The sequence below is a fragment of the Phoenix dactylifera genome, chromosome 7, assembly GCF_051530095.1.
Source record: "Phoenix dactylifera cultivar Ajwa chromosome 7, Ajwa_hap1_PhDact_Kaust_v1.1, whole genome shotgun sequence".
Lineage (NCBI taxonomy): Eukaryota > Viridiplantae > Streptophyta > Magnoliopsida > Arecales > Arecaceae > Phoenix > Phoenix dactylifera.
The window spans coordinates 30,134,229-30,157,797 of NC_143196.1; the positions used below are offsets into that span (position 1 = coordinate 30,134,229).

General features: G+C 41.9%; 3 protein-coding genes across 3 annotated transcripts; 1 reads left to right on the forward strand and 2 right to left on the reverse strand.

Annotated features, from left to right (window-relative positions):
- The first annotated feature begins 12,254 nt into the window (after nt 1-12,254).
- On the forward strand, nt 12,255-17,274 carry LOC103703165 (large ribosomal subunit protein eL34). Its single transcript, XM_008785923.4, has 4 exons — nt 12,255-12,513; nt 12,759-12,838; nt 16,754-16,863; nt 16,945-17,274. Exons 1-4 carry the CDS (start codon nt 12,435-12,437, stop codon nt 17,036-17,038), a joined length of 363 nt encoding a protein of 120 aa, XP_008784145.4. The 5' UTR covers nt 12,255-12,434; the 3' UTR covers nt 17,039-17,274.
- A 1,827-nt stretch (nt 17,275-19,101) lies between these two features.
- LOC149753222 (uncharacterized) lies at nt 19,102-20,127 on the reverse strand. Its single transcript, XM_089924081.1, has one exon. It carries the CDS (start codon nt 20,125-20,127, stop codon nt 19,102-19,104), a length of 1,026 nt encoding a protein of 341 aa, XP_089780207.1.
- Nucleotides 20,128-20,267: 140 nt separating this feature from the next.
- LOC103703156 (glutathione S-transferase U10-like) lies at nt 20,268-22,362 on the reverse strand. The gene is made up of 2 exons (XM_008785911.6): nt 21,691-22,362; nt 20,268-20,862 (listed from the first exon to the last, which is right to left on the reverse strand). Exons 1-2 carry the CDS (start codon nt 22,006-22,008, stop codon nt 20,488-20,490), a joined length of 693 nt encoding a protein of 230 aa, XP_008784133.4. The 5' UTR covers nt 22,009-22,362; the 3' UTR covers nt 20,268-20,487.
- Nucleotides 22,363-23,569: the final 1,207 nt, after the last annotated feature.

The window sequence follows — 23,569 nt, forward strand, 5'->3', positions numbered from 1 at the left end:
AGAATATGGATATTATGAAGAATGTATCGAGATACCTGCAATGTATTTTCATGTTAGTCACAGCATATTAAGAACAAAACTCTTGTATTGATGTTAATGAAGTGCAAACTGAATTGTATATGTTGATTTTTTGTTAGATTTTAATTCAGTTACTTCAAACCGGAATGCAGTTAAAAAATTGTTACAAACATGTAATGATACACAGTTAATCAACGGTTGGCATAGCATTCGACGTCAGCTCTGACAATTACAATAGTTGAATATGGCGTGGAAAAATTTATATTGACACCTAAAATCCTGTTTCCCGGCTTCCCTTCGACTTTGCCTAATCTGAGACTCTTAACGAGTCGACTCCGAAAATATTGGAGTCGACTCGATCTGTCCCGATATCGACTCGGTAGGAAAAGAGGTCGACTCTTAGGCTTGGCTGAGCTAAGGTCCACTCTCTGTCTTTGTTCTGTCCCACTTAACGGGGCGACTCGCCTTTCACTGGGGTCGACTCGAACTGCCCTGGGGTTGACTCAGAACTCCGTGAGGTCGACACTTAGGCTTCGCTTATTTTGGCTGCTCTCTGTCTTTGCTCTGTGCCAGCTAAGGAGTCGACTCGCTTTTCACCAGAGTCGACTCCTACTGCAAGGAGGTCGACTCAAAACTCGGTGAGGTCGACACTTAGGCTTCCCTTAATTCGGCTGCTCTCTGTCTTTGCTCTGTGCCAGCTAAGGAGTCGACTCGTCCGTCACCGGAGTCGACTCCCACTGCAAGGAGGTCGACTCAAAACTCGGTGAGGTCGACACTTAGGCTTCGCTTATTTCGGCTGCTCTCTGTCTTTGCTCTGTGCCACCTAAGGAGTCGACTCGTCCGTCACCGGAGTCGACTCCCACTGCAAGGAGGTCGACTTAAAACTCGGTGAGGTCGACACTTAGGCTTCGCTTATTTCGGCTGCTCTCTGTCTTTGCTCTGTGCCACCTAAGGAGTCGACTCGTCCGTCACCGGAGTCGACTCCCACTGCAAGGAGGTCGACTCAAAACTCGGTGAGGTCGACACTTAGGCTTTCCTTATTTCGGCTGCTCTCTGTCTTTGCTCTGTGCCACCTAAGGAGTCGACTCGTCTTTCACCGGAGTCGACTCCCACTGCACGGAGGTCGACTCAAAACTCGGTGAGGTCGACTCAAAACTCTGAGAACACAGTTAGCTTGTCTGGGAACACAGTTAGCTTGTCTGGGAACACAGTTAGCTTGCTGTCTGGGAACACAGTTAGCATTCTGTCTGGGAACACAGTTAGCTTCTCTGGGAACACAGTTAGCTTGCGGTTCTGGGAACACAGTTAGCTTGTCTGGGAACACAGTTAGCTTCTCTGGGAACACAGTTAGCTTGCGGTTCTGGGAACACAGTTAGCTTCTCTAGGAACACAGTTAGCTTCTCTGGGAACACAGTTAGCTTGTACAGTTAGCTTGTTTCTGGGAACACAGTTAGCTTGTCTGGGAACACAGTTAGCTTCTCTGGGAACACAGTTAGCATTCTGTCTGGGAACACAGTTAGCTTGTCTGGGAACACAATTAGCTTCTCTGGGAACACAGTTAGCTTGTTTCTGGGAACACAGTTAGCTTCTCTGGGAACACAGTTAGCTTGTTTCTGGGAACACAGTTAGCTTCTCTGGGAACACAGTTAGCATGTATGTCTTTGCTCCGTGCCACCTAAGGAGTCGACTCGTCTTTCACCGGAGTCGACTCCCACTGCACGGAGGTCGACTCAAAACTCGGTGAGGTCGACTCAAAACTCTGAGAACACAGTTAGCTTGTCTGGGAACACAGTTAGCTTGTCTGGGAACACAGTTAGCTTGCTATCTGGGAACACAGTTAGCTTCTCTGGGAACACAGTTAGCTTGTACAGTTAGCTTGTTTCTGGGAACACAGTTAGCTTGTCTGGGAACACAGTTAGCTTCTCTGGGAACACAGTTAGCTTGCGGTTCTGAGAACACAGTTAGCTTCTCTGGGAACACAGTTAGCTTCTCTGGGAACACAGTTAGCTTGTACAGTTAGCTTGTTTCTGGGAACACAGTTAGCTTCTCTGGGAACACAGTTAGCTTCTCTGGGAACACAGTTAGCATTCTGTCTGGGAACACAGTTAGCTTGTCTGGGAACACAGTTAGCTTGCTGTCTGGGAACACAGTTAGCTTCTCTGGGAACACAGTTAGCTTGCGGTTCTGGGAACACAGTTAGCTTGTCTGGGAACACAGTTAGCTTCTCTGGGAACACAGTTATGGAGTGTCTGGGAACACAGTTAGCTTGTCTGGGAACACAGTTAGCTTCTCTGGGAACACAGTTAGCTTGTACAGTTAGCTTGTTTCTGGAAATACAGTTAGCTTCTCTGGGAACACAGTTAGCTTCTCTGGGAACACAGTTAGCATTCTGTCTGGGAACACAGTTAGCTTCTCTGGGAACACAGTTAGCTTGCTGTCTGGGAACACAGTTAGCATTCTGTCTGGGAACACAGTTAGCTTCTCTGGGAACACAGTAAGCTTGCGGTTCTGGGAACACAGTTAGCTTGTCTGGAAACACAGTTAGCTTCTCTGGGAACACAGTTATGGAGTGTCTGGGAACACAGTTAGCTTGTCTGGGAACACAGTTAGCTTCTCTGGGAACACAGTTAGCTTGTCTGGGAACACAGTTAGCTTCTCTGGGAACACAGTTAGCATTCTGTCTGGGAACACAGTTAGCTTGTCTGGGAACACAGTTAGCTTCTCTAGGAACACAGTTAGCTTGTTTCTGGGAACACAGTTAGCTTCTCTGGGAACACAGTTAGCTTGTTTCTGGGAACACAGTTAGCTTCTCTGGGAACACAGTTAGCATGTATGTCTTTGCTCCGTGCCACCTAAGGAGTCGACTCGTCTTTCACCGGAGTCGACTCCCACTGCACGGAGGTCGACTCAAAACTCGGTGAGGTCGACTCAAAACTCTGAGAACACAGTTAGCTTGTCTGGGAACACAGTTAGCTTGTCTGGGAACACAGTTAGCTTGCCTGGGAACACAGTTAGCTTGCTGTCTGGGAACACAGTTAGTTTCTCTGGGAACACAGTTAGCTTCTCTGGGAACACAGTTAGCTTGTACAGTTAGCTTGTTTCTGGGAACACAGTTAGCTTGTCTGGGAACACAGTTAGCTTCTCTGGGAACACAGTTAGCTTGCGGTTCTGGGAACACAGTTAGCTTCTCTGGGAACACAGTTAGCTTGTACAGTTAGCTTGTTTCTGGGAACACAGTTAGCTTGTCTGGGAACACAGTTAGCTTCTCTGGGAACACAGTTAGCATTCTGTCTGGGAACACAGTTAGCTTCTCTGGGAACACAGTTAGCTTCTCTGGGAACACAGTTAGCTTGTACAGTTAGCTTGTTTCTGGGAACACAGTTAGCTTCTCTGGGAACACAGTTAGCTTCTACAGTTAGCTTGTGTCTGGGAACACAGTTAGCTTGTCTGGGAACACAGTTATCTTCTCTGGGAACACAGTTAGCATTCTGTCTGGGAACACAGTTAGCTTCTCTGGGAACACAGTTAGCTTCTACAGTTAGCTTGTTTCTGGGAACACAGTTAGCTTGTCTGGAAACACAGTTATCTTCTCTGGGAACACAGTTAGCATTCTGTCTGGGAACACAGTTAGCTTCTCTGGGAACACAGTTAGCTTCTCTGGGAACACAGTTAGCATTCTGTGTGGGAACACAGTTAGCTTCTCTGGGAACACAGTTAGCTTGTTTCTGGAAACACAGTTAGCTTCTCTGGGAACACAGTTAGCATGTATGTCTTTGCTCCGTGCCACCTAAGGAGTCGACTCGTCTTTCACCGGAGTCGACTCCCACTGCACGGAGGTCGACTCAAAACTCGGTGAGGTCGACTCAAAACTCTGAGAACACAGTTAGCTTGTCTGGGAACACAGTTAACTTGTCTGGAAACACAGTTAGCTTGCCTGGGAACACAGTTAGCTTGCTGTCTGGGAACACAGTTAGCTTCTCTGGGAACACAGTTAGCTTCTCTGGGAACACAGTTAGCTTGTACAGTTAGCTTGTTTCTGGGAACACAGTTAGCTTGTCTGGGAACACAGTTAGCTTCTCTGGGAATACAGTTAGCTTGCGGTTCTGGGAACACAGTTAGCTTCTCTGGGAACACAGTTAGCTTCTCTGGGAACACAGTTAGCTTGTACAGTTAGCTTGTTTCTGGGAACACAGTTAGCTTGTCTGGGAACACAGTTAGCTTCTCTGGGAACACAGTTAGCATTCTGTCTGGGAACACAGTTAGCTTCTCTGGGAACACAGTTAGCTTCTCTGGGAACACAGTTAGCTTGTACAGTTAGCTTGTTTCTGGGAACACAGTTAGCTTCTCTGGGAACACAGTTAGCTTCTACAGTTAGCTTGTTTCTGGGAACACAGTTAGCTTGTCTGGGAACACAGTTATCTTCTCTGGGAACACAGTTAGCATTCTGTCTGGGAACACAGTTAGCTTGTCTGGGAACACAGTTAGCTTCTCTGGGAACACAGTTATGGAGTGTCTGGGAACACAGTTAGCTTGTCTGGGAACACAGTTAGCTTCTCTGGGAACACAGTTATTACGATTGAGTCGACCCGACTGATATTTGGAGTCGACCCCATAACTCTCTCAGAGTATTCCAAATAGCGCCTGTGTACGCAGCCAAGCTACGAGTCGACCCTCTCATCAAGATGGCGTCGACTCCATTTCGTAGGAGTCGATATCTTCTTGCCTGAGGTCGACCCGTAACTCCAATAAGGAAATAAAACCTGAGGTCAATCGACTCCCTCTTCCCTTCTATTTTCGTGGAGTCGACCTAAGTTCCCTTCCCGTGCTCCTTGCGTCTCTTCGTTCATCCAATTCCTTACTTCCCTCCTCTCTATCTATCATCCATCCGTCGCCATGCCGAGGAAGCAGGTCGTGCGGCCTTCAAAGAAGAGAAGTAATGTTCCGGAAGCAACCGAGCGAAGGTCCAAGGCAAGAAACGACGTTCCTCCTCCTCGTCCGCATGCTCCATCTCCTCCTAGGCAAGTACCCTTGGTGACTCGTCGTGTTTCTCTCGGTAGGAAAATAGATTTCGACTTCTTAGAAGCCCAGGGTTTTACCATAGGTCTGAAGCTGAAAGCCATGGGTTGGGAAACCCTATGTTCCCTTGACATTCCGACGTACCCGAACCTTGTTCGCCATTTCTATGCCAATCTCAAAACCGGAATTGCTACCATTGAAAGTGTGGTAAAGGAAACCCCAATTCTGCTAAACCCGGAAACCCTAGGGAGTCTTGTCAACATCCCAACCTCTGGTTCAACCGAAGATTTTTTAGAAAATAGAGTGTTGGGCATTCAATATCTTCTTGGCACAGAAAATGTTAGTCCACTTGAGCAAATTTCGGCCAACCGACTTAGTGTGGAAAATCGACTATTACATCATATTGTTAGCCGAATCCTCTTTCCGAAAACAGGTAGGTTTGATTTTGTGTCCGAAAGAGATATTCTTGTTATCTTCCACATTCTGAACGGTAGCCCCCTTAGTTTACCTCACCTGATTATTAGACACATGGTAGAGTCTGCCTCTAGAGCTAGGGCATCCTTGCCATATGGAATGCTCTTAACCTTAGTCTTCGAGGAGTTCGGTGTAAATACTGAAGGGGAACCATCTACAACTCTTGGTCATTGGGATACTTACAATGACCGGTCGCTACATCGAATGGGTTTTCGTAAGAAAGATGGTCAGTGGATAAGAAAAGATGAAGGGAAGAGCAGTGCGTGCCATAGAGAAGAGCAGCGACCTGTCGAAAATGAAGAATCATTTCATCCTCCCACTAAAGAACCAATTGCCCAAACTCAGCAGCCCACTGAAGTTAGACTTAGTGCTGAGCAGTTCAGAGCACTAAGGGATGATATCGTGCAAGAGCTAAGAAATTCTAGAGATGTTGCTTGTACAGACTTGGTACCTTCCAATGCAACCGTGTGTGAATTGGTCGCTGAAATGAGGGCGGAAATGGTCAGTCTTCGATGTCTTCTTCAAGGACAGTACCAGAGATTTGTGGACATAGAAGAGGAGACCAAAAAGCTTCAACAATCTGTCAGAAAGGACATGGAGAATCTGAATGAAAATGCACAGGATGTATGCGACAAACTTCTACAATCACTTCATAAGATCAATCAGACTTTAGCTGACCTCAACAAGTCCTATCTCCAGTCCAACTCTGAAGTTGCAGCCATTCTGCAGAAAGTTTCAGAAGTTCTGGGTCTTGTAATGGGGAGACTGCCAAGAGCTTCTTCGAGTTTCACTGCCCCATGATTTCTTCTTTTCGTAGAAACTAAGGTTATTTTGTCTGCAAGAGTTTAATAGGTCTCGAGGAGACTCATTGTAATATATTTATGTAATGTCAACAATTGCAATGAAATGTTCTATTTTTGACCAACATGGCTTGTATAATGATATTTTGATTCTATGGTAATTGTGTATTCGTAACATCCAGAAGATTGCTAAAAAAGGGGAAAGAAATAAATGTTAACTAGATTAAGGGAGTCGACCCCAGTGAATGGAGAGTCGACCCCTTATGTGGCACAGAGCCAAGACAGAGAGCACCCAAAAACAGCCAGCGACGCATAAGTGTCGACCTCAGGCATACTGGAGTCGACCTCTGGACATAAGGGAGTCGACTCCAGTGAATGGCGAGTCGACCCCTTAGGTGGCACAGAGGCAAGACAGAGAGCACCCAAAAACAGCCAGAGCCTAAGTGTCGACCTCAGGCAGACTGGAGTCGACCTCTGGACATAAGGGAGTCGACCCTTAAGAGTGCCTGGTGTGCTGGGGTCGACTCCAGTCTAAGGGAGTCGACTCCAGTGAATGGCGAGTCGACCCCTTAAGTGGCACAGAGGCAAGACAGAGAGCACCCAAAGTTAGCCAGAGCCTAAGTGTCGACCTCAGGCAGACTGGAGTCGACCTCTGGACATAAGGGAGTCGACCCTTAAGAGTGCCTGGTGTGCTGGGGTCGACTCCAGTCTAAGGGAGTCGACTCCAGTGAATGGCGAGTCGACCCCTTAAGTGGCACAGAGCCAACACAGAGAGTGGCTGGTGTGCCAGAGTCGACCTCCGGACATTCAGGTTTGCATCCCTTAAGAGTGGCTGGTGAGTTAGCTTGACTCGTCGCGAACAAATGTCGACCTCTGAATTTAGGATGCTGTGCCAGACTCGACTCGTGGTGTGCCAGTGTCGACCTCTGAATTTAGGATTCAACCACATGAATGTTAGGCGACAGTTTCTCAAACTCCGACACGCTTTATGAAACCACCAAAGTTGCTGCATATCATTGTTACTATTGTGCAGGATGATATTGTTACGATAAACTCGTACTGTATAAATCAATTTTTAGGTGGCTCAGTTTAATAAGTCACCGTAGACTTTTCGTTTAAGCGATGAGCATGACAGGGAGTTGGAAAAATTGCCAATACATAAGGACTTTGCACGGAATAATGATATTATGTCTGAAAATGTTTTATTACAGAGAACAAGAAAATTACAGTTGGACAAACATCCTTTATAACACATTTACAATCAAGTTTTACAACTAATTTGCATTCATGTGATACAACACGTAGTCTACGATTTCTCTATACAAGTCTTCCCAGGGTACATTGACCTAAACCTAACGCTAGCAACGCTCCCGGAATGCAATAGAATACTCCCTGCAGCCCAGCTCCTGTATAAAGATGGATCCTTCAATTCTTCCTTTAATGGTCTCGTGCTGCCTCGGGTAAGTCCCTCTGCAAACATAAGCATGTATGCCCCGCAGTCAACACTATCATTTCGTTGTTGTGCACATTGTCGAATTTCAGAATATGCTAATTCTGGGATACGAAATCCGACAACGTCGTTTAGCCACGATCTCACAAAAGAAGCCTGTAATAATGTGAAGAATGCAAAATTTTAAGAACATACGCCTGCTAAAGAAGGTTCTCAGTAATATTAGGTTTCACAAGTGATACCAACATATCTAACAGCGTCCTCCCCAACGTCGAAACTCCACAAGGAGTTGTAGCATTCGAAACGCTGGTCCTTCAAGTCCAGAGAAAGTAGATACCAATGCCATCCCGTATTCATCGGAATGAAGAGATATCTACACTTTTGAAGATCGGCACATCTGAATTCCCGAAGCCATGTTTGAATACTGGGCAGCAATGCCTCTATGATTCTTTTGGTAACATCAGTGGTAATTGAGAGGTAATCCAATGGTAGATGCTGGAGCACGGCAGCCTGCATACAATTTAGGAGACGCAGCTTAGATGGCACGCTGAATTTCAATTGGAAAAATGTAAGAACGAGACATCATGAGCAGTAATTCAAAACCTGGATCTCGCAGCGCAAATATAAACATGGATTGTCAATAATCTCATTAGTGGCACGAGGCAGAAGCTCCAAAATGCGAAAGTACACATTGAATACCTGTACGCAATAAAAGAAGTACGCACTCAGTACCAAATTACAATTTGCAGTAGTAGTTCATCACAGTTAGCATACGTCACTCCGTAGAGCCTTGTCATGCAGGAGCTGCACTAAGGCATCAGGGCTGCATGCAGGTTTGGTACGATCTTCGTCCTCCCATATTATATCCCTACATAAAACAGTTATGTTTAAGAAACTTGAAATGCGATAATTGTCAAAAACGGTCAATTAATATAATTAACTTACCCAAACTCATGTTCTTCGAGGAAGAATTTAATAGCTTCTTCATACCTAATAGGGAGTATACTTGTCCCCTTCCCATGAAAGCTACGTTTCAGTGCCACTCTCTGAACATCGTTAACTTTAAATAAATGGTGACGACAGATATTTTGGTTAGGAAACTTAACTGTATAGACTTAGCAAATTCAATATGGATAAATAAACACATATGGACGAGACAACAATTCTATACCGCTCCCGGGGGAGAGGTTTCCTCCCATGTTGGAGCCGATTTTTGGAGCTCCATTAATGAACTTGTCGGTGGGTCGAATATGTTGGTTGACCGAGCGGGCGAATCCTCAGACACAATAGTAATTCCCGTACAAACCTCACCTTTTTCGGCAACTTTGACCCTTTTTTTAGCCCTTTTATAGGTCTTTGGCTGGTCTGATATGGCCTTCGCTTTCTCCGATGGCTTGCGCTCGCGTGCTCCCAGCTTCACGCGCTTGCATAAGGAGGACACATATGACCTGGGAGCTCTCTGTTTCTTCTTAGCTTCAGCATCAGTGGACGAAATAACCTGATTTGAAAATGCATTTCAAGACAATTTATACTACCATTCTCAAAACTGCGAACACTACGTACCAAAAAATTACATACCTCCACCGAATCAGCACTATGCTGCATATGATCTTTATGAAGAGCATCGTCGTGAATAGGTGGATCAACTGTAGTATGCTCCTTCACGTAACCAAGAAAGAGGTTGTTTAAATCAAGCAAGTCGATTCATACTAGAACTGGTAGTTAACTTGTCAGACCTTATACAGAGGAAGCATGCTTACCTCAGGAGGAACAGTAGCATGCCCACCAGGTTTGTCATCAACCAGAAGGCCCTTATCTCGTAGGACCTTCTCTATTGTCGACACCCTCTTATCGAGCTGTTCTATGCGGGTATTCTCAACATCCCCAATAGGATGAGGGTCTGCTAAACTAAAACCATGTTGTACCAAACACGTCTCAAGCACTGTGATACGTGTGTGAATTTCCCGCAGTGGATGTCGATCACTTTGGCTGGATGACGGAATCTAAAACAACACAATAATGAATTAGCTTGTATGAATTGAACAAACTATAGGCATACATCAATGTGTGCAGACTTGAACTATGTGCCGACAAGTGAAAAGTGCATGCCAATTCAAAAGTGCATATATTTGTGTTTGTAAATGCTATGTCACAGTAAGCTGCTAATACCTGAGTTCCGTCGTGCACGGATTGTTGATGTTCTGTCTCCGTACGCCTCTCATCAGGCACACGTAATTGTGGCCTTCCAGCTGAGAGAAGGTGCAACTCCTCCTCTCTTGGTTCTAACTTCTCAATAACCTAAAGCATTCGAACAGTTAAATTAACGTACAAGTTAAAATATTTCCAATGTAAGAATTCAACATTCAAACCTCAAATCGTTTTAAATTTTTCATAACATCCGCAATCACGTCCACCCTGCGGGGAAATGGGGTGTTGTTCCAGCGTACGAGACGTGGATACATGAACGGTGGCCGGTGCCTTCCAGCAATGCTGTTAGCATGCTCAACAGCCCATACCTGCCATTCATTATTGTAAACATCAAATTACATCTAAATATATATATATCGTAACAATGAAATTTAAAAAAAACATCTTATGATGCTTACCACCAAGGCGACCGTGCAGCCATCCATGTATCTACCAACCCCTTTGCCTGTGACGTTCCTAGTCTTCACACTATCGGCTAGACTAGGTATTTGCTGCCGAAGAAAAGAGAAAACGGCAAGACCCCAACTATACGAACCTAAGCGGTCTAAATCATCGACATATGAACATAATGTCTTAGGGACATAGTAGCGTACGGTTGGGAAGAGGATGGTCCCAAAAAGATAAAGAACCCATAATTTTGTAAAATCCTCCACATCTTGTCGACTGCTCTTACCGACAAGGAATTGTAATCTACTTTTAATTGCATCTCTACTGGCTTTCTGGTGGTCACCATCAAAAAACCGGTTGATGAGGTCACACGTAACCCTCCCCTTCCTATGCAGTTGCACCTCATCACCCGTCGCACTCAAACCAAGGATTAGTGCGAAATCAGTCCCTACAAAAGGCACTATAACCCTACCAAACCAAAAACCCTCCTCAACATTATCCCAAAGGGAGAGCAATGTGTCCAAGACAGGCCTACTCTGTTTTATATACGGTAGACCTAGCATGTGCCCAAATGGAGTGCCACGTATTCTTTCCTTCTGTTCATCAGACATGAATGGGATTAGGGTGACCATAAAATTTACAAAGTGGTTGAAATAACATCTTCCATTAACATAGTACTCGGGCCAACAGAGGATTTTTGGCCGATACTCTGCTTTGGGGCCATCTTAGATTTCTGCATCACAAATATAGTTACAAATTATGTTTTTGATAATATCAACAAAAAATAAATCATCCTAAAAACTAAAACAAAGTAAACAATTAGCACGGAATGGAAGAAATTTTCCACAACAAATTTCTCAAATGTGCTACCACAACCTCTCTGTCCATTAATCCCGCAAAACCACTGGACCATTCCAACAACTACCTGGAATGCCGTACAATACTGCATATCACGTCCGTGTTCAATACATTATTCGAGAAAGTATGCGGTGACAAACCTGTTGAAGGAATGCAGAAAATATCTCCTTGCTTCCGCCTAAGCTTCCGCTACAAACGAACAGGGCGAAGTCGGTTCGAAGGGGACAGAAAATAATCTCCTTGCTCCTCAGAATCGGATCGGAAGGGTTCTACTTTTCCAAAAGGGGAACGGCTAAACAGGGGAAAAGAGGAAGATCGAGTACCGTTGGGAAGTGATTTGCAGTTCTAGGGTTCGAAACCGAGGCATTCAAATCAAGCGGAATCGGGCGAGATTTTTATGGAATTCTTTCCGTCGGAAGAGAGGATTAGGATACGAAGATTGGGGACGAACGAGGGCTGGAATTGAGGGACTTTGAATAGGGCTCGTTCAAATGAAGACATGCATACGAGGAACGACGGAAGAGGAAACAGGTCAGGGGTATTTTGGTCTCCTTTTGAGATTTGATATGTCTTTGGACCGCTTATTAAATGCACAGTCAACAGGGACTATTCATTATACAGGGGTCAAAATTTGGACCGCGAAGCAAATTCCCCTATTTTCTATTTCCTCTGGGCTACTTAAATATTCAATGTCACACAAGCTATAATATGCCTTTGGCCAAGAAGTAGCCTCATGCCATGTAATATTTTTTTTTAAAAAAAATCCAAACTTTAATAGTAACATTGTATTTTAAATAATTTTATTTTTTTGATAAAATTATAATTTATTTATACCAATCTAACACTGCAATTCACAAGATAGTTTCTATATAATTTTATATATATATCGCCATCAGCACGGTACAATATTTTTTTTAATAATTTACTTATAGTCAATTATAAGTCATAGGCTATATTTCTTCTTTAAGCTCGCGCAAGTTTACTGGTTCAGCAAAAATCAGAAAAATATAAGCAAGAGTCCGTCCATCGATTGACACCAAACCAGTCCAAAGCGAGCAAGTTATAGAGCGGATTGTATCCGTTAAATCAGATGAATTTGATCCGTCGGATCTAGGTTTTTTCTTTTCAACACCGCCTATTTATAGCCTCTCCGGCGCGGTGCGTCGCTCCTTGCTGCCTCGAAGTAGAGAAGAGAAAGGGGGAGGGAGAGTGCGGAGGCCGAGATGGTGCAGCGATTAACGTATCGGAAGCGCCACAGCTACGCCACCAAGTCGAACCAGACTAGGGTTGTCAAAACCCCAGGTAACGATCTCATCTTGCCGCCTGCTTGGATGGTTTCTGGGGTCTCAGATCTATTCGTGGGCTTCCCGCTTTCGTTTGATCCATTTTTTTGTTTTCTTCCGTTCCGATTCGAGTTTGGTTGTGCTTTTTTTTATAATCTCGTTTAATTGGGAAGCTAGGGTTTATGGGATTTTGGATCCATGTTTTGTTATGGATTTTGTGGAATTTAGTGGATTGTATTGATTGGATTTGATTCGAAAACGTAGGTGGGAGGCTTGTGTACCAGTACACCAAAAAGAGAGCCAGCGGACCGAAATGCCCGGTCACTGGCAAGAGAATCCAAGGGGTATGCGATCCTATTCGCCGTTATCTTCTCTAGAACTGACACTTGTGTATTGCTTGAGTTCACTCTGTTTCTTTCCCCCTAATTAGCATTTTAATTTGAGCAATTGGTTTTGTGGATTATTAGTTCTGTGCGTATGTAATTGTATTGATGTTAGGGCTTAGATATATGCTTGGGATGTTTATGAGATTTACATTCTGATGATTGCTACGATAATACGTGAAAACTATGTTAATTTTTCCAGAAGTGTATCATTAGGATACTACCATGTTTATGATGTATGGGATACTAATATGATCTTTATGTTGGAAAATATCAATCTTGGATAAATGTAGATTAGTGCGGTAGTTATGGATTTAGTCAATTACCTTGGTTAACTCAAGATGGAAGTGACGAGTTGAATATTTCATTTAAAATATAAGATGCGTACAATCTCCTATATATCTAGTAGCATGAAGCAAAATTGGAGCATAACAAAGTCCTTATGACATTCAGATCATCCCGATGTGAAGCACATACTTTGGTATCCAAATGCACTCTCCATTACGTTAGTTAAGCCTGTTAAATCTGAAAGACAATTCATGTCTTAGAATGTTAGCAAATATATCCCTTCCAATTGACAGTTTAAAATTGTTTGAGTTATGCTAACTATAATGCAATTGCATTTCCTTGAGGTCATGTTAGTGTGAACAATGTAAGGCATCAAATATTGTTTGTTGCTCAATCTTCTCTTTAATCTTTTTTTTTATTGAACTTTTTTGTATGGCTCAAACCACACCATGTGGTTAGATTCATGTGATATGTTATACTTTTATGGTCAATTCAGAGTTTTCTGAACCAATTTTGTAAAATTTGCATTGATTAGAAGGTTTCAGCTGCCTTTTGTGTTGTAGAAGTCACTGGTTTAAAAATTATGATTTCAATCTTCTAGAAATTAGTACCAAGAGGTACAAGGTTGCAGAGATGCACTCATGGCATATAAGCTTTTGGTGGAAAAGGATCGACTAATGGAAAATGATAGTATATCCCACATGAAAAGAGAATTTTGTAGACCACGGAGTTTGTGAGTGTGGCCTTCAATTACAACCTAGATTTTGCAGAGCTGCCTTGGTAAGTCAAATAGATGCTACTTAGGCAATTAGGAGTGTTGAATGTAAAATGAGATAGTAAATGAATGAAATGTTTCACAAAAAATTGGCATTGACAACTTGTGATATGCTATCTTATGTTTAAAATTGGAGGACAGAGTGATCAATTAAAGATTCTCTGTACTTTAGGTGCTGGTGTGGTTCACTGATGTTATTTGTCAATGTTAGCTGCCATTTAGTTTATTTCTTGCAAATGCCTTCATACTTTGTGCTCCTTTTTTTATTCATTTGGCAAACCTTTGTATTTCCGTGTTACATAATACCTATATTATAGGTTTTATCATCTGATGTTTCTATTTATAAAGATTCTTTGCTATTAAGGCCATATTATCGGCCTTCTGTATACAAGCTGTTTTTTCCTCTGTGGCATTCCTCCATATTGTTTGCAGCCATGCATATGTCCTAGGGCTGAAGTCCAATGCAATATGGATCAGATATATCCATATCCATATTTGTTTTTGTTTGACGAATGCAGATACGGATGTGGATACTAGTTGGATGCAAAAATTCATATCCATAGTTATTTTAAACGGATATAGATACAAATCGGATACCAAAGTATGAATATAAATATGAATATGAATCAGATTATTAAACTTTATTACCACAGAATCAAAGATATTACTAAGTGGATGATAAATTGAGTTAATAACATGTTAACATGGTCATTTGTTTTTCTTAAAAGTTCATGAGTTCTATATAAAATTTTAAAAAAATTACAAATGGAATCGAATATTCGGATACGGATCGGATAGTTGTCTATCCATATCCATATTCAATTTTTTTGACGGATATGGATATGGATATGGATAGGGATATTAATCAGATACTCAAACTTCTATCCATATCTGAATAGATTTGCATACGAAAACGGATCCAAACGGATAATATCCGATCCACTTTCCCTTTTTCCTCTGTGTTTCCATAGTCATATGCATGCCATATGCTAGGTGGTTTTTGGCTGTTCCTTTTAGACTAGAGATGATTTTTTTTGTTCATTATCACATCACTAAAATAAAAACAAATAGCTTAATCATCAAGTATTGGACGTAATATTCTACACTGTCATTTAACTTATCCATAGAATCAGAGGGTTTTATGTAGACACTATTGATGCAGTGTATATGAGATTTTGAATAAATTAAGAGAATTATACAAGTGAGTAGTGTGAGTTCTTTTGATTTTCTTTGAGTCAGTGTATCCAAAAGAACAACTTCTATTAAGTGTATAGTTGTCAAGAATCCATATCTAATAAAATATACACATTTTTTTTGTTTATGGATAAATAGCAATCTAATTCTGACGTAGGATATAAATATCTGTCCTTCCATCAATAAGAAAGTCGAGTAGCTTGGTTTTTTTAGTACATTTTAAACAAAAAAAATGGTAGGAATTATTTTTCCAGAAGGATATACTCCACTAATGATATTTTCTTGCAAAGTTGGTATACTAGAAGTTTTGAATTTGGAATTTGCTGTTTGGAACTGGTATGATATATATTTTGAAAAAATGTGTATTTGCTATTGCAAATCTCAGATGTTGGTTCATACAATTGGAAGGCTGATGTAATGTTGATGACTAGTCATCAAAGTTGCAGCATCTTTTGTGGATTCTTGATTACATTGTGATATGTTAGTCATTATTGTTATTACCGCTGTTTCAAGACATATATGCAAGGCAATTGTTGTTGAATTTGCTGTTCATTTTGATAAAATGACATCGAATGGGTTAAGGTTTGGGCTTGTTGTTATGGATTTAGTGTAGTTGTTCTTATGAGCCTGTTGTTTCGGTGATTTCTGTTAATTTGAGTTGTGACTCTTGAAGGACATTTATGTGAGAATATGAAGTTGAATCAATATGTCTGAATTGCTTAAACGGTTGATTCTTTTTGTTTTACTTAAGGTGGCATTTGGTGATCCAATGGGATCACTAAGGTGATTGATTTTAGATCACTCCTGATCCTTATTCTAAGGTACTTTGATCTTCGATGATATAAGATTACTGCGTTTGGTATGCTATGTTCCAATGATTAAAGATCCTTAGATATCTATGAATAACTTGTTTGGTATTCTATAGGAATCCAAGATTGTTAACCATATAATATCAAAACTACCCCGGATATGGTCTATAAAATTATATTTATTGATTCTATAATTTTGTTAATCCTACAAAAATATACTAATTGTTACTATTGAATAGAAGTAAAAGAAGTAATATATTAAATATAAAATGAGGCAAATAGAAGTAATATATTTAATAATTTCATAATATAATATAAAATGCAATAATATATTTTATTATAATTTAAAAATATACCAGAATAATAATATCATAATTATATTATTACTAATATATTATATGTCATAAATATTACATATATAATGTCAATATAATATGATATATGATATTGGTATAATAATGGTATATTGATATACCAATTTTTCTTGCTGGATTAAGGGGCATTTTTGCTCCAAATTTCAGCCCATTATCACTACCATGGGGTGATCTTGGATTTCCATCCAGGATGGTTTCTTATGACCGGTTTGGAAGGTGATTCGAGAAGTGGGGCTGATTTGGAATGGCTGCCATATAGGATCACTATAGTGCAACTAAACATGGTGAGCTTATCACCTCCAAGCATATCACTCTTGATCTGGGGAGGGGTCCACCCCATACCAAACACCCCTTAAATGAATTTTCATGTTCAAGTTCTGTGTTACGAATAACCTTGAGAACATGATATATTGTAATATTTGGACATTACTTTCAGATTCCTCACTTAAGGCCTGCTGAGTACAAGAGGTCCAGATTGTCTAGAAGTCGGAGGACTGTGAATCGTGCTTATGGTGGTGTTTTATCTGGAGGTGCAGTCCGAGAAAGGTCAGTAACTGTTCTTTGACTCGTTCTGCTGGTGATTCATGTCTTTTGTCATTGTTTCTCATCTCCTAGCTTTTTCTGCAGGATCATCCGAGCTTTTCTGGTGGAAGAGCAGAAGATTGTTAAGAAAGTCTTGAAGATCCAGAAGGTCAAAGAGAAGCAGGCCTCAAAGAGCTGAGACAGTAAAAGCAGAAAGCACAATGCTTTTGAGATTTGTTTACTCAAAAGAAATTTTTGATTTTATGGGCGATAATTAATGATGCAAAGTGATTGGGTGGAAGTGTGGTGAGTTTACTATTGCATTTAGAGATTGTTTCCTATAGCTGTGATGGATTCGTTTTCTAGAAGTTTTGGGACATCTGTTCCCTTTGCTTTGTACTGATTATTTGTTATGTCTGAAGCTTCCGTTTTGAATTCCCTCCTGGCAATGCTTGCAGTACTTTTTTTTTTGTGGCTAATTTCATTTACTTAATTTGGCCCAGATCGATCCCCCTTTGTCTATTACTGCCATTCTCTTCATGGAAGGCATTTCAGTGGTTCCACTCTAGAATGTCATGAGCTTGATGACCTAGGCTGTGAAAATGCCATATCATCACATTGGTCGTATTTATAATTATTATTCCAGTCCTACCAACGTTACTCTTTGCATCAGTTACCCTGGTGAATTGGTATAAGAAGGAACGATCGAGATTTGACCTTGGGATATTTTTTCTTGTATGCTATGTCGGAAAAGATATAACCTCATACTTCCATCAATTGGTGATATTTTTACATTGATCTTATCATCCGTTTTTTTGTCGCATTCAAGTACACTGCTTTTCTTTTGGGTCATTTAGACAAAAGTTTTATAGCTGATGGTCACCAAGGTTGTCTCATTATTTAGACAAACTTTGCTCATGCAACTTGTCCCAATGGAATCAACTATTAATTAAATTGTTGACAACTCAGGAATGGCTTTGCAATTATTGAAGGCTTTGGCCCATGAGCTTGACATGCAATATATAGCTGTACTTTTCGATGTTTATTACTGCATTATTCTATTTGATGATATGGCTCCAAGCTTTATCCCCACTAAGTTGTCCTGCTTGGGTCACTGTCTTCAACCATATTTTGTCTACATCCTCGCAGAAGCAGATATTCTGGAGTTTGTGCTCTATGGCCATTCTTTATTGTCTGCCATTTGCATAAGGTAGTATATTTTCTCCAAGCGTCACTGCTGCTGAAAGTTATCATGTACGCTCCTTGGAAACCCCTCATTATATAGTACGTGTGCATCTGCTAATGTTCATAGCATGAGATGCTTGAGATGAATATGGACATGTCTCTTTAAATTGTAGAATTATTATGTAAGTTAGCATCTCGAATCTGAAACTGATAGCAGTTGTTATGCATCGTAAATTGTTTGCATAGCACTTTGAGCTCGCACCATTTCTGCAGATGTTGAGCACTCACCTTCATATCGTCCCTTCGTGCTTTCACGGCTAGGATTAAATTCTTCGCTTGAGTAGTGTTAAATTTTATGCTATCCAAAGTTGTCTTTATTTTTTGTTTAACCTTGGTGAAGAAACTATCAGAGGTCTTTAACCTAGGGATCCAAAGCCATAGGAAAAATATTTGACATTTAGGATAATGCCAAATTGAAGAGGTTGTAGCTGTGGGAAGCTTACCGTAGTAGTGAGCCGAGATTTAATAGAGCTTGGCCCAGCCCTCTAACTTGAAAGGTCTCTAATTGATGAAGGGAAGCCCACTCTGGGCTTCTTACAAGATTTGCAAGTTTCCAGCTGCCCCCTACCCGAAAATTTCCTGTTTTGAGAGTAACAGGGTAAATATTTTTTTGTGATGTATAACTAATTATGTCTTCCTTGTAGGCAAAAGCATGCTAATAATGACACACAATCTTCTAATAATTTTTTTTTATTCTTGTCATGATATTATGATGAAAAATATGTGCACCTATTTTCCTCCTCTTTTTTTTTTTTTTTTTTTTGCTAAACCGGGCGATCTATACAACACGTGTACGGATACACCCAATAAAATCGGAAAACAAGACATCCCGGAGCTCCCGAGGCAGCTCCCCGTCCCCAGCCCATAAGGTGCTCCCGGCATGGTTGGCCACATACGTGGCCACCCAATCCGCAGCCCCATTGGCTTCTCGGAACACATGCTTCGCCTGGACCACCCCTCCGTCCCTCATCATCAACCCGATATCGCGGACTAAGGGATGGTCGGTAGCACCAGCTCTCAGACTCCCTGGATCCAACTAATGACCGTAGCCGAGTCACCCTCCAAGATGACAGATCTAGCTGAGAGCACATGCTGAGCGTGTCGAAGACCCGCCCAGGCAGCTCTCAGCTCCGCTCCAGGGACCGTACAGTCAAATACCTGACAGCCTCCTGCCGCCACAACCCTGGAGGTAGGGTCCCGAATAACAAAACCCGCTCCACCTATCGTGCCACCATCCAGCACGGATCCATCAAAATTGACTTTGAGGAAGCTTGGGGGTGGGGGCTCCCAGGTGAAAAACACCGTGTGAGAAGCTGCCAAGGCAGAAGGGGAACCCCAGATATCCCGAGCTATCAAAAGTCCGTCTAAGGAGAAGGGACAACTAAACTCTGCCGCCTGCGCCCGGGCGCTCTCCGCCACGAGCCTTGGCGACTTGCTCTGCTCACCAAAGGTTCGAGCATTCCTAGCCAGCCATATCTGGTATGCTGTGCAGGTCGCTCTAACCGCCTCTTGGCGAGTCAATGGGTTACTCGACCACCAGCGGATAGTTCGTAAGAACTGGTCCCCCTGGGTCCAACCATCCCATGGCAGCCCCGCCGTACACCACGCCGCCCTCGCCCATCTGCACTGAAACAGTACATGGTCCACCGACTCCTCAGCTCCGCATGCCACGCACTCTGGGGACAACCTCAAGCCCCGCTCACTCAATACTGCTCTTGTCGGAAGCCGAACCCAAGCGACCTTCCATAAGAACAGTGCGACCCTCGGATGGAGGCCTAGGCGCCAGACCCAAGCACAATCCGGCCCTGGCTCATGCTCTGGCCGGAGCACACGGGAGAGGTCCCCCACCCTCACTCCGGTCCTGCACGACATGCTCCACACCCGGGTATCCGGACCCGCATGCCCCGGGATCGGAAGGGACCTAACCCTCTCAGCCAAGCGTGCCCCAAACATGTAACCCACCCTCTCCTCATCCCAGGCAGCCCCGCCCGGGACAAGGAGGTCACAAACCCGCAGTCCCTCCACTGCCTCGGTGTCAACCATAGTCGGCCAACGTCTCAAGGGACCTATTTTCCTCCTCACTCAACGTGCATGAGCTCTCTGCAATCCCGATTCAATTCCATATATAAGAGGAAAATCAAAATCTCTCTGACTTCCTGACCTTTTTCTTGTTGCCGGTAAAAGAAAAAAACACGGGACTTAGATTTGTTATTATGCTTACTAGTTTATTCGTAACATTACCAAAACTCAACTTCACAAAAACAAACAAACACAGCTCTTATCTTAGGAAATAAAACAGTCCACAAAGTACTGAAACCAAACATCGCAATAAAGCTGAGAGCATCCATGCGCGCTGCCAACTCAGGGAAGGTAAACATTCTCATGCTTGGCCAAAGAAATAGGTTACTTTGGAGCAGATGCAAGAGCCTTCTCCCTCACGGCAAGGATGAGACCGGTCATCTTTTCATGGGGAATAACCGTGTCCTTGGTCACCTCAAGGTCTACGAAGGAAGCTACACAGGAGTGCAGGAATGGCAACTTCTCCTTCTCCAATAGTTCCATTCCAACAAGATCCACGAGAACCCTAAATCCTGAAGAACTGGAGCCGATTATCACATCGAGGAGGCCAGGCTTCTCTCCGTTGATAAATGGGCCTTTACTTGATAAGTCCTTTCGACTGCCATTCTCTAGAGTGGCCAGGTGTTCTATGAGTTCCTTGGTTGCCTTCTCCTGGGCCTCGCCTTCAGACTCCGTGATAGCATAGAAAGCGGCCACAAACTGCAAGTTCAGTGTTTATTGTCACAATCACAATTTTGAATGAGATTGATCATAAAAGGTATGCTATTAGATGCATCTAATCCTTGAAAGATTGTGCCTTTGAAAGCTGACATTTACCATACTGAAAAGTTTGTAATAATTTGGCCGTCTGGCTGAACTAAAAACTCGAGGATTAGCTAGTAAAAGTTATAATTGGAGATATACCTGCTTAGGGACATAAGACTTTGATTTTTTGAAACAGGCGTATGATACTTTTTCTCTTCCTGCTTTATATCTAATGTACGAGGGGCATACGAAAGAGGGAACTCAGTTTCCATTTTCTACATAGCCTTTCAGACTCCTTGGCTTCATCGACAATCATATTCACATCACAAAAAATTTGGCTAATCTTCCTTTTTTTTGGGCTAAAAATTTTGTAAATTTGCTAAATTTTGTTAAAATTATTTGATATCATAGTTCCAATAGCAGCGTTGCGTGCTGCATGGGAAAATATATCATGTGTAATAAAAATGTTAAAGACTTCTCATTAAACATATTTGCAAAGAAGCTAACAGTGCAGCAGATTGGATAGCATCATATATTGCAAATTATACGAGTTCTATCTTGTGGTGATAGATATGCATCCTTAGTTGTTAGATATTGTATTTTCAAATAGTTGCGGATGTATTTGTTCTAAATTGGTTTAATAAATGCAATTCACCAAAATTAAAAATTGCTAAAATTGTACTTATTCTGAGTCAATTTTGGAGAATGATAAAAAACCTGCCTCCTCCAACTTTATTTTTAAGATACATGCAATAATAGAATTAGAAGAGTCGAGTGCTGTACCTTCTTGTAGAAGAAATCTGCCCAAAACCGGACCTTGGCTTTCTTGTAGGGATCCTCCGGAAGGAGGGGTGGTTCCTTCCACATCTCATCGATGAACTCCAAGATGACAAGCGACTCCGCTATTGGCTTGCCATCCACCACAAGGACTGGCACCTTCTTGTGGACCGGATTCAGCTCAAGGAGCGACTCGCTCTTGTTCTGGAGGTCTTCCTCCACGTACTCGTAGGCCACGCCCTTGAGCTTAAGGGCATGGTGGATCATGAGACAGTAAGGGCTGGCCCAAAACCCGTGCACCTTCACTCCCTTTGCTTCTGCCATCCTTGCTCTCTCCACCCAATGATCTCCAAAAACTCTCTTGCAAGCAAAGCTTCCAACGCCTATAATATATAGAATTTCTCTGTGCTGATGCTCTTCTTCCTCATTCTTTTTCTTGTATCTTAAGTTTGGTCAGCTTGTGGAAAGGTACGTATTAAATTCATAATAGACTAGTACAAACAACAACAACAACCGGAAAGAAAAATAGACGAGTGCAAGGTCGACTAGATGCCCACAAGGGACACTCTTAACGTTGCCTCTCAAGTATATCCTGATCATATGAGTCTGGATTTCTTATCCTTCTTTCAACAAAAAAACCTGAAAAATATATGCAATAGGCTTAGGCAGTGAATTTATTAACTAATGGAAAAGGACAAAGTTTGTCTTTTATAAGGGAACATGTGGAGTTATTCATAGGAGAGACTTTTGATCCTATGGTTGAGGCTTAGTCAAGTAGAGAAACTGATCAGAAATTTGAGTATTCATAGGAGCTGATGCATATATGTTATTTTGCTCATTGGTTAGCACAAGGTTCAAGAAACAATAAATGAAAACTAATAATTAATGTGATTGTCCCACCTTCCAGGTTGGAATTGATTCGGTCAAGGTTTGGATTGGATCTGGATGGACAAGGCTAAGAACTAACCAGAATTTCTCTCTCTCTCTCTGTGTGTGTGTGTGTGTGTGAGCTTAGAATTAACTAAGTGGACTCTCATCTAGTCCATTTCTATATGAGTTTGTTTGCCCTTGGCAATCCACTCTTCACACATATATCAAGACAAGAGACTTTAATAAATTGACATCCTTGACAACGTTACCAAGTAACCTCTTCTATTGCCAAGTAAACAAAACATTCACCAAACATGGTGCATGAACTCCTATGGTGGGAACGGGTCAAGTGGCGTCTCCAGACTGCGTCCGTATGGACAAAACTGAGAACTGATCCAAGTTGACATGTTACAACGATCTGGACTTTGATCTAAGCTTCTAATATTGCCAATGTCCATGGATGACAGCCCTCTTATGAAATTTTTACCTACTTAACATGTATTAAATTGTTAGTTATCTTCTTCGATCTTAAACGAGTGTTTGTTTGAGAATAAAATAGCAGATGTTCAACCACTAGATGCTACAACACAGAAACATTAAACAGACCTTTATGAGATGGGCTTCTAGCTCGCAAAACTCTCTTGCGGTGGCTATTACCAATGAAGAGTCGTCATGTACTTGTTGATGATGCCATTCTCACCTGCTCCATTTTTAATCCTAGATTAAGTTGGTCCATGCATTACACAGTTAGAAGCAAAAGATCATGGCTTTTTTTAACAATGCAGATTAGTCTGGAAGGATATAGTTTGAATGAGATAAGATCCATCAAGATTGTATGACACTGATGTTAAGCATTGAAAATATTTTTCTTTTAAGTATTTACATTAATATATCATGAAAAAATTTAAGCAAGCAACATATGGTTTAAAAATTAATGATAGCCTGATAGAAAACTAACAGACTGTTAACTCAAGTCATTCTTTCTGATATATCATATTAATTAGGTGAAGCTAAT

What these genes read in the sequence shown, in the direction of transcription:
- LOC103703165 (XM_008785923.4), top strand. Translation starts at nt 12,435, where the DNA reads ATGGTGCAGCGATTAACGTATCGGAAGCGCCACAGCTACGCCACCAAG. An exon ending in CTGGCAAGAGAATCCAAGGG is followed by an intron (nt 12,839 to 16,753) that starts GTATGCGATCCT and finishes CATTACTTTCAG; the next exon opens with ATTCCTCACTTAAGGCCTGC. An exon ending in GGAGGTGCAGTCCGAGAAAG is followed by an intron (nt 16,864 to 16,944) that starts GTCAGTAACTGT and finishes CTTTTTCTGCAG; the next exon opens with GATCATCCGAGCTTTTCTGG.
- LOC149753222 (XM_089924081.1), bottom strand. Translation starts at nt 20,127, where the DNA reads ATGGTTGACACCGAGGCAGTGGAGGGACTGCGGGTTTGTGACCTCCTT.
- LOC103703156 (XM_008785911.6), bottom strand. Translation starts at nt 22,008, where the DNA reads ATGGCAGAAGCAAAGGGAGTGAAGGTGCACGGGTTTTGGGCCAGCCCT. An exon ending in CAGATTTCTTCTACAAGAAG is followed by an intron (nt 20,863 to 21,690) that starts GTACAGCACTCG and finishes CTGAACTTGCAG; the next exon opens with TTTGTGGCCGCTTTCTATGC.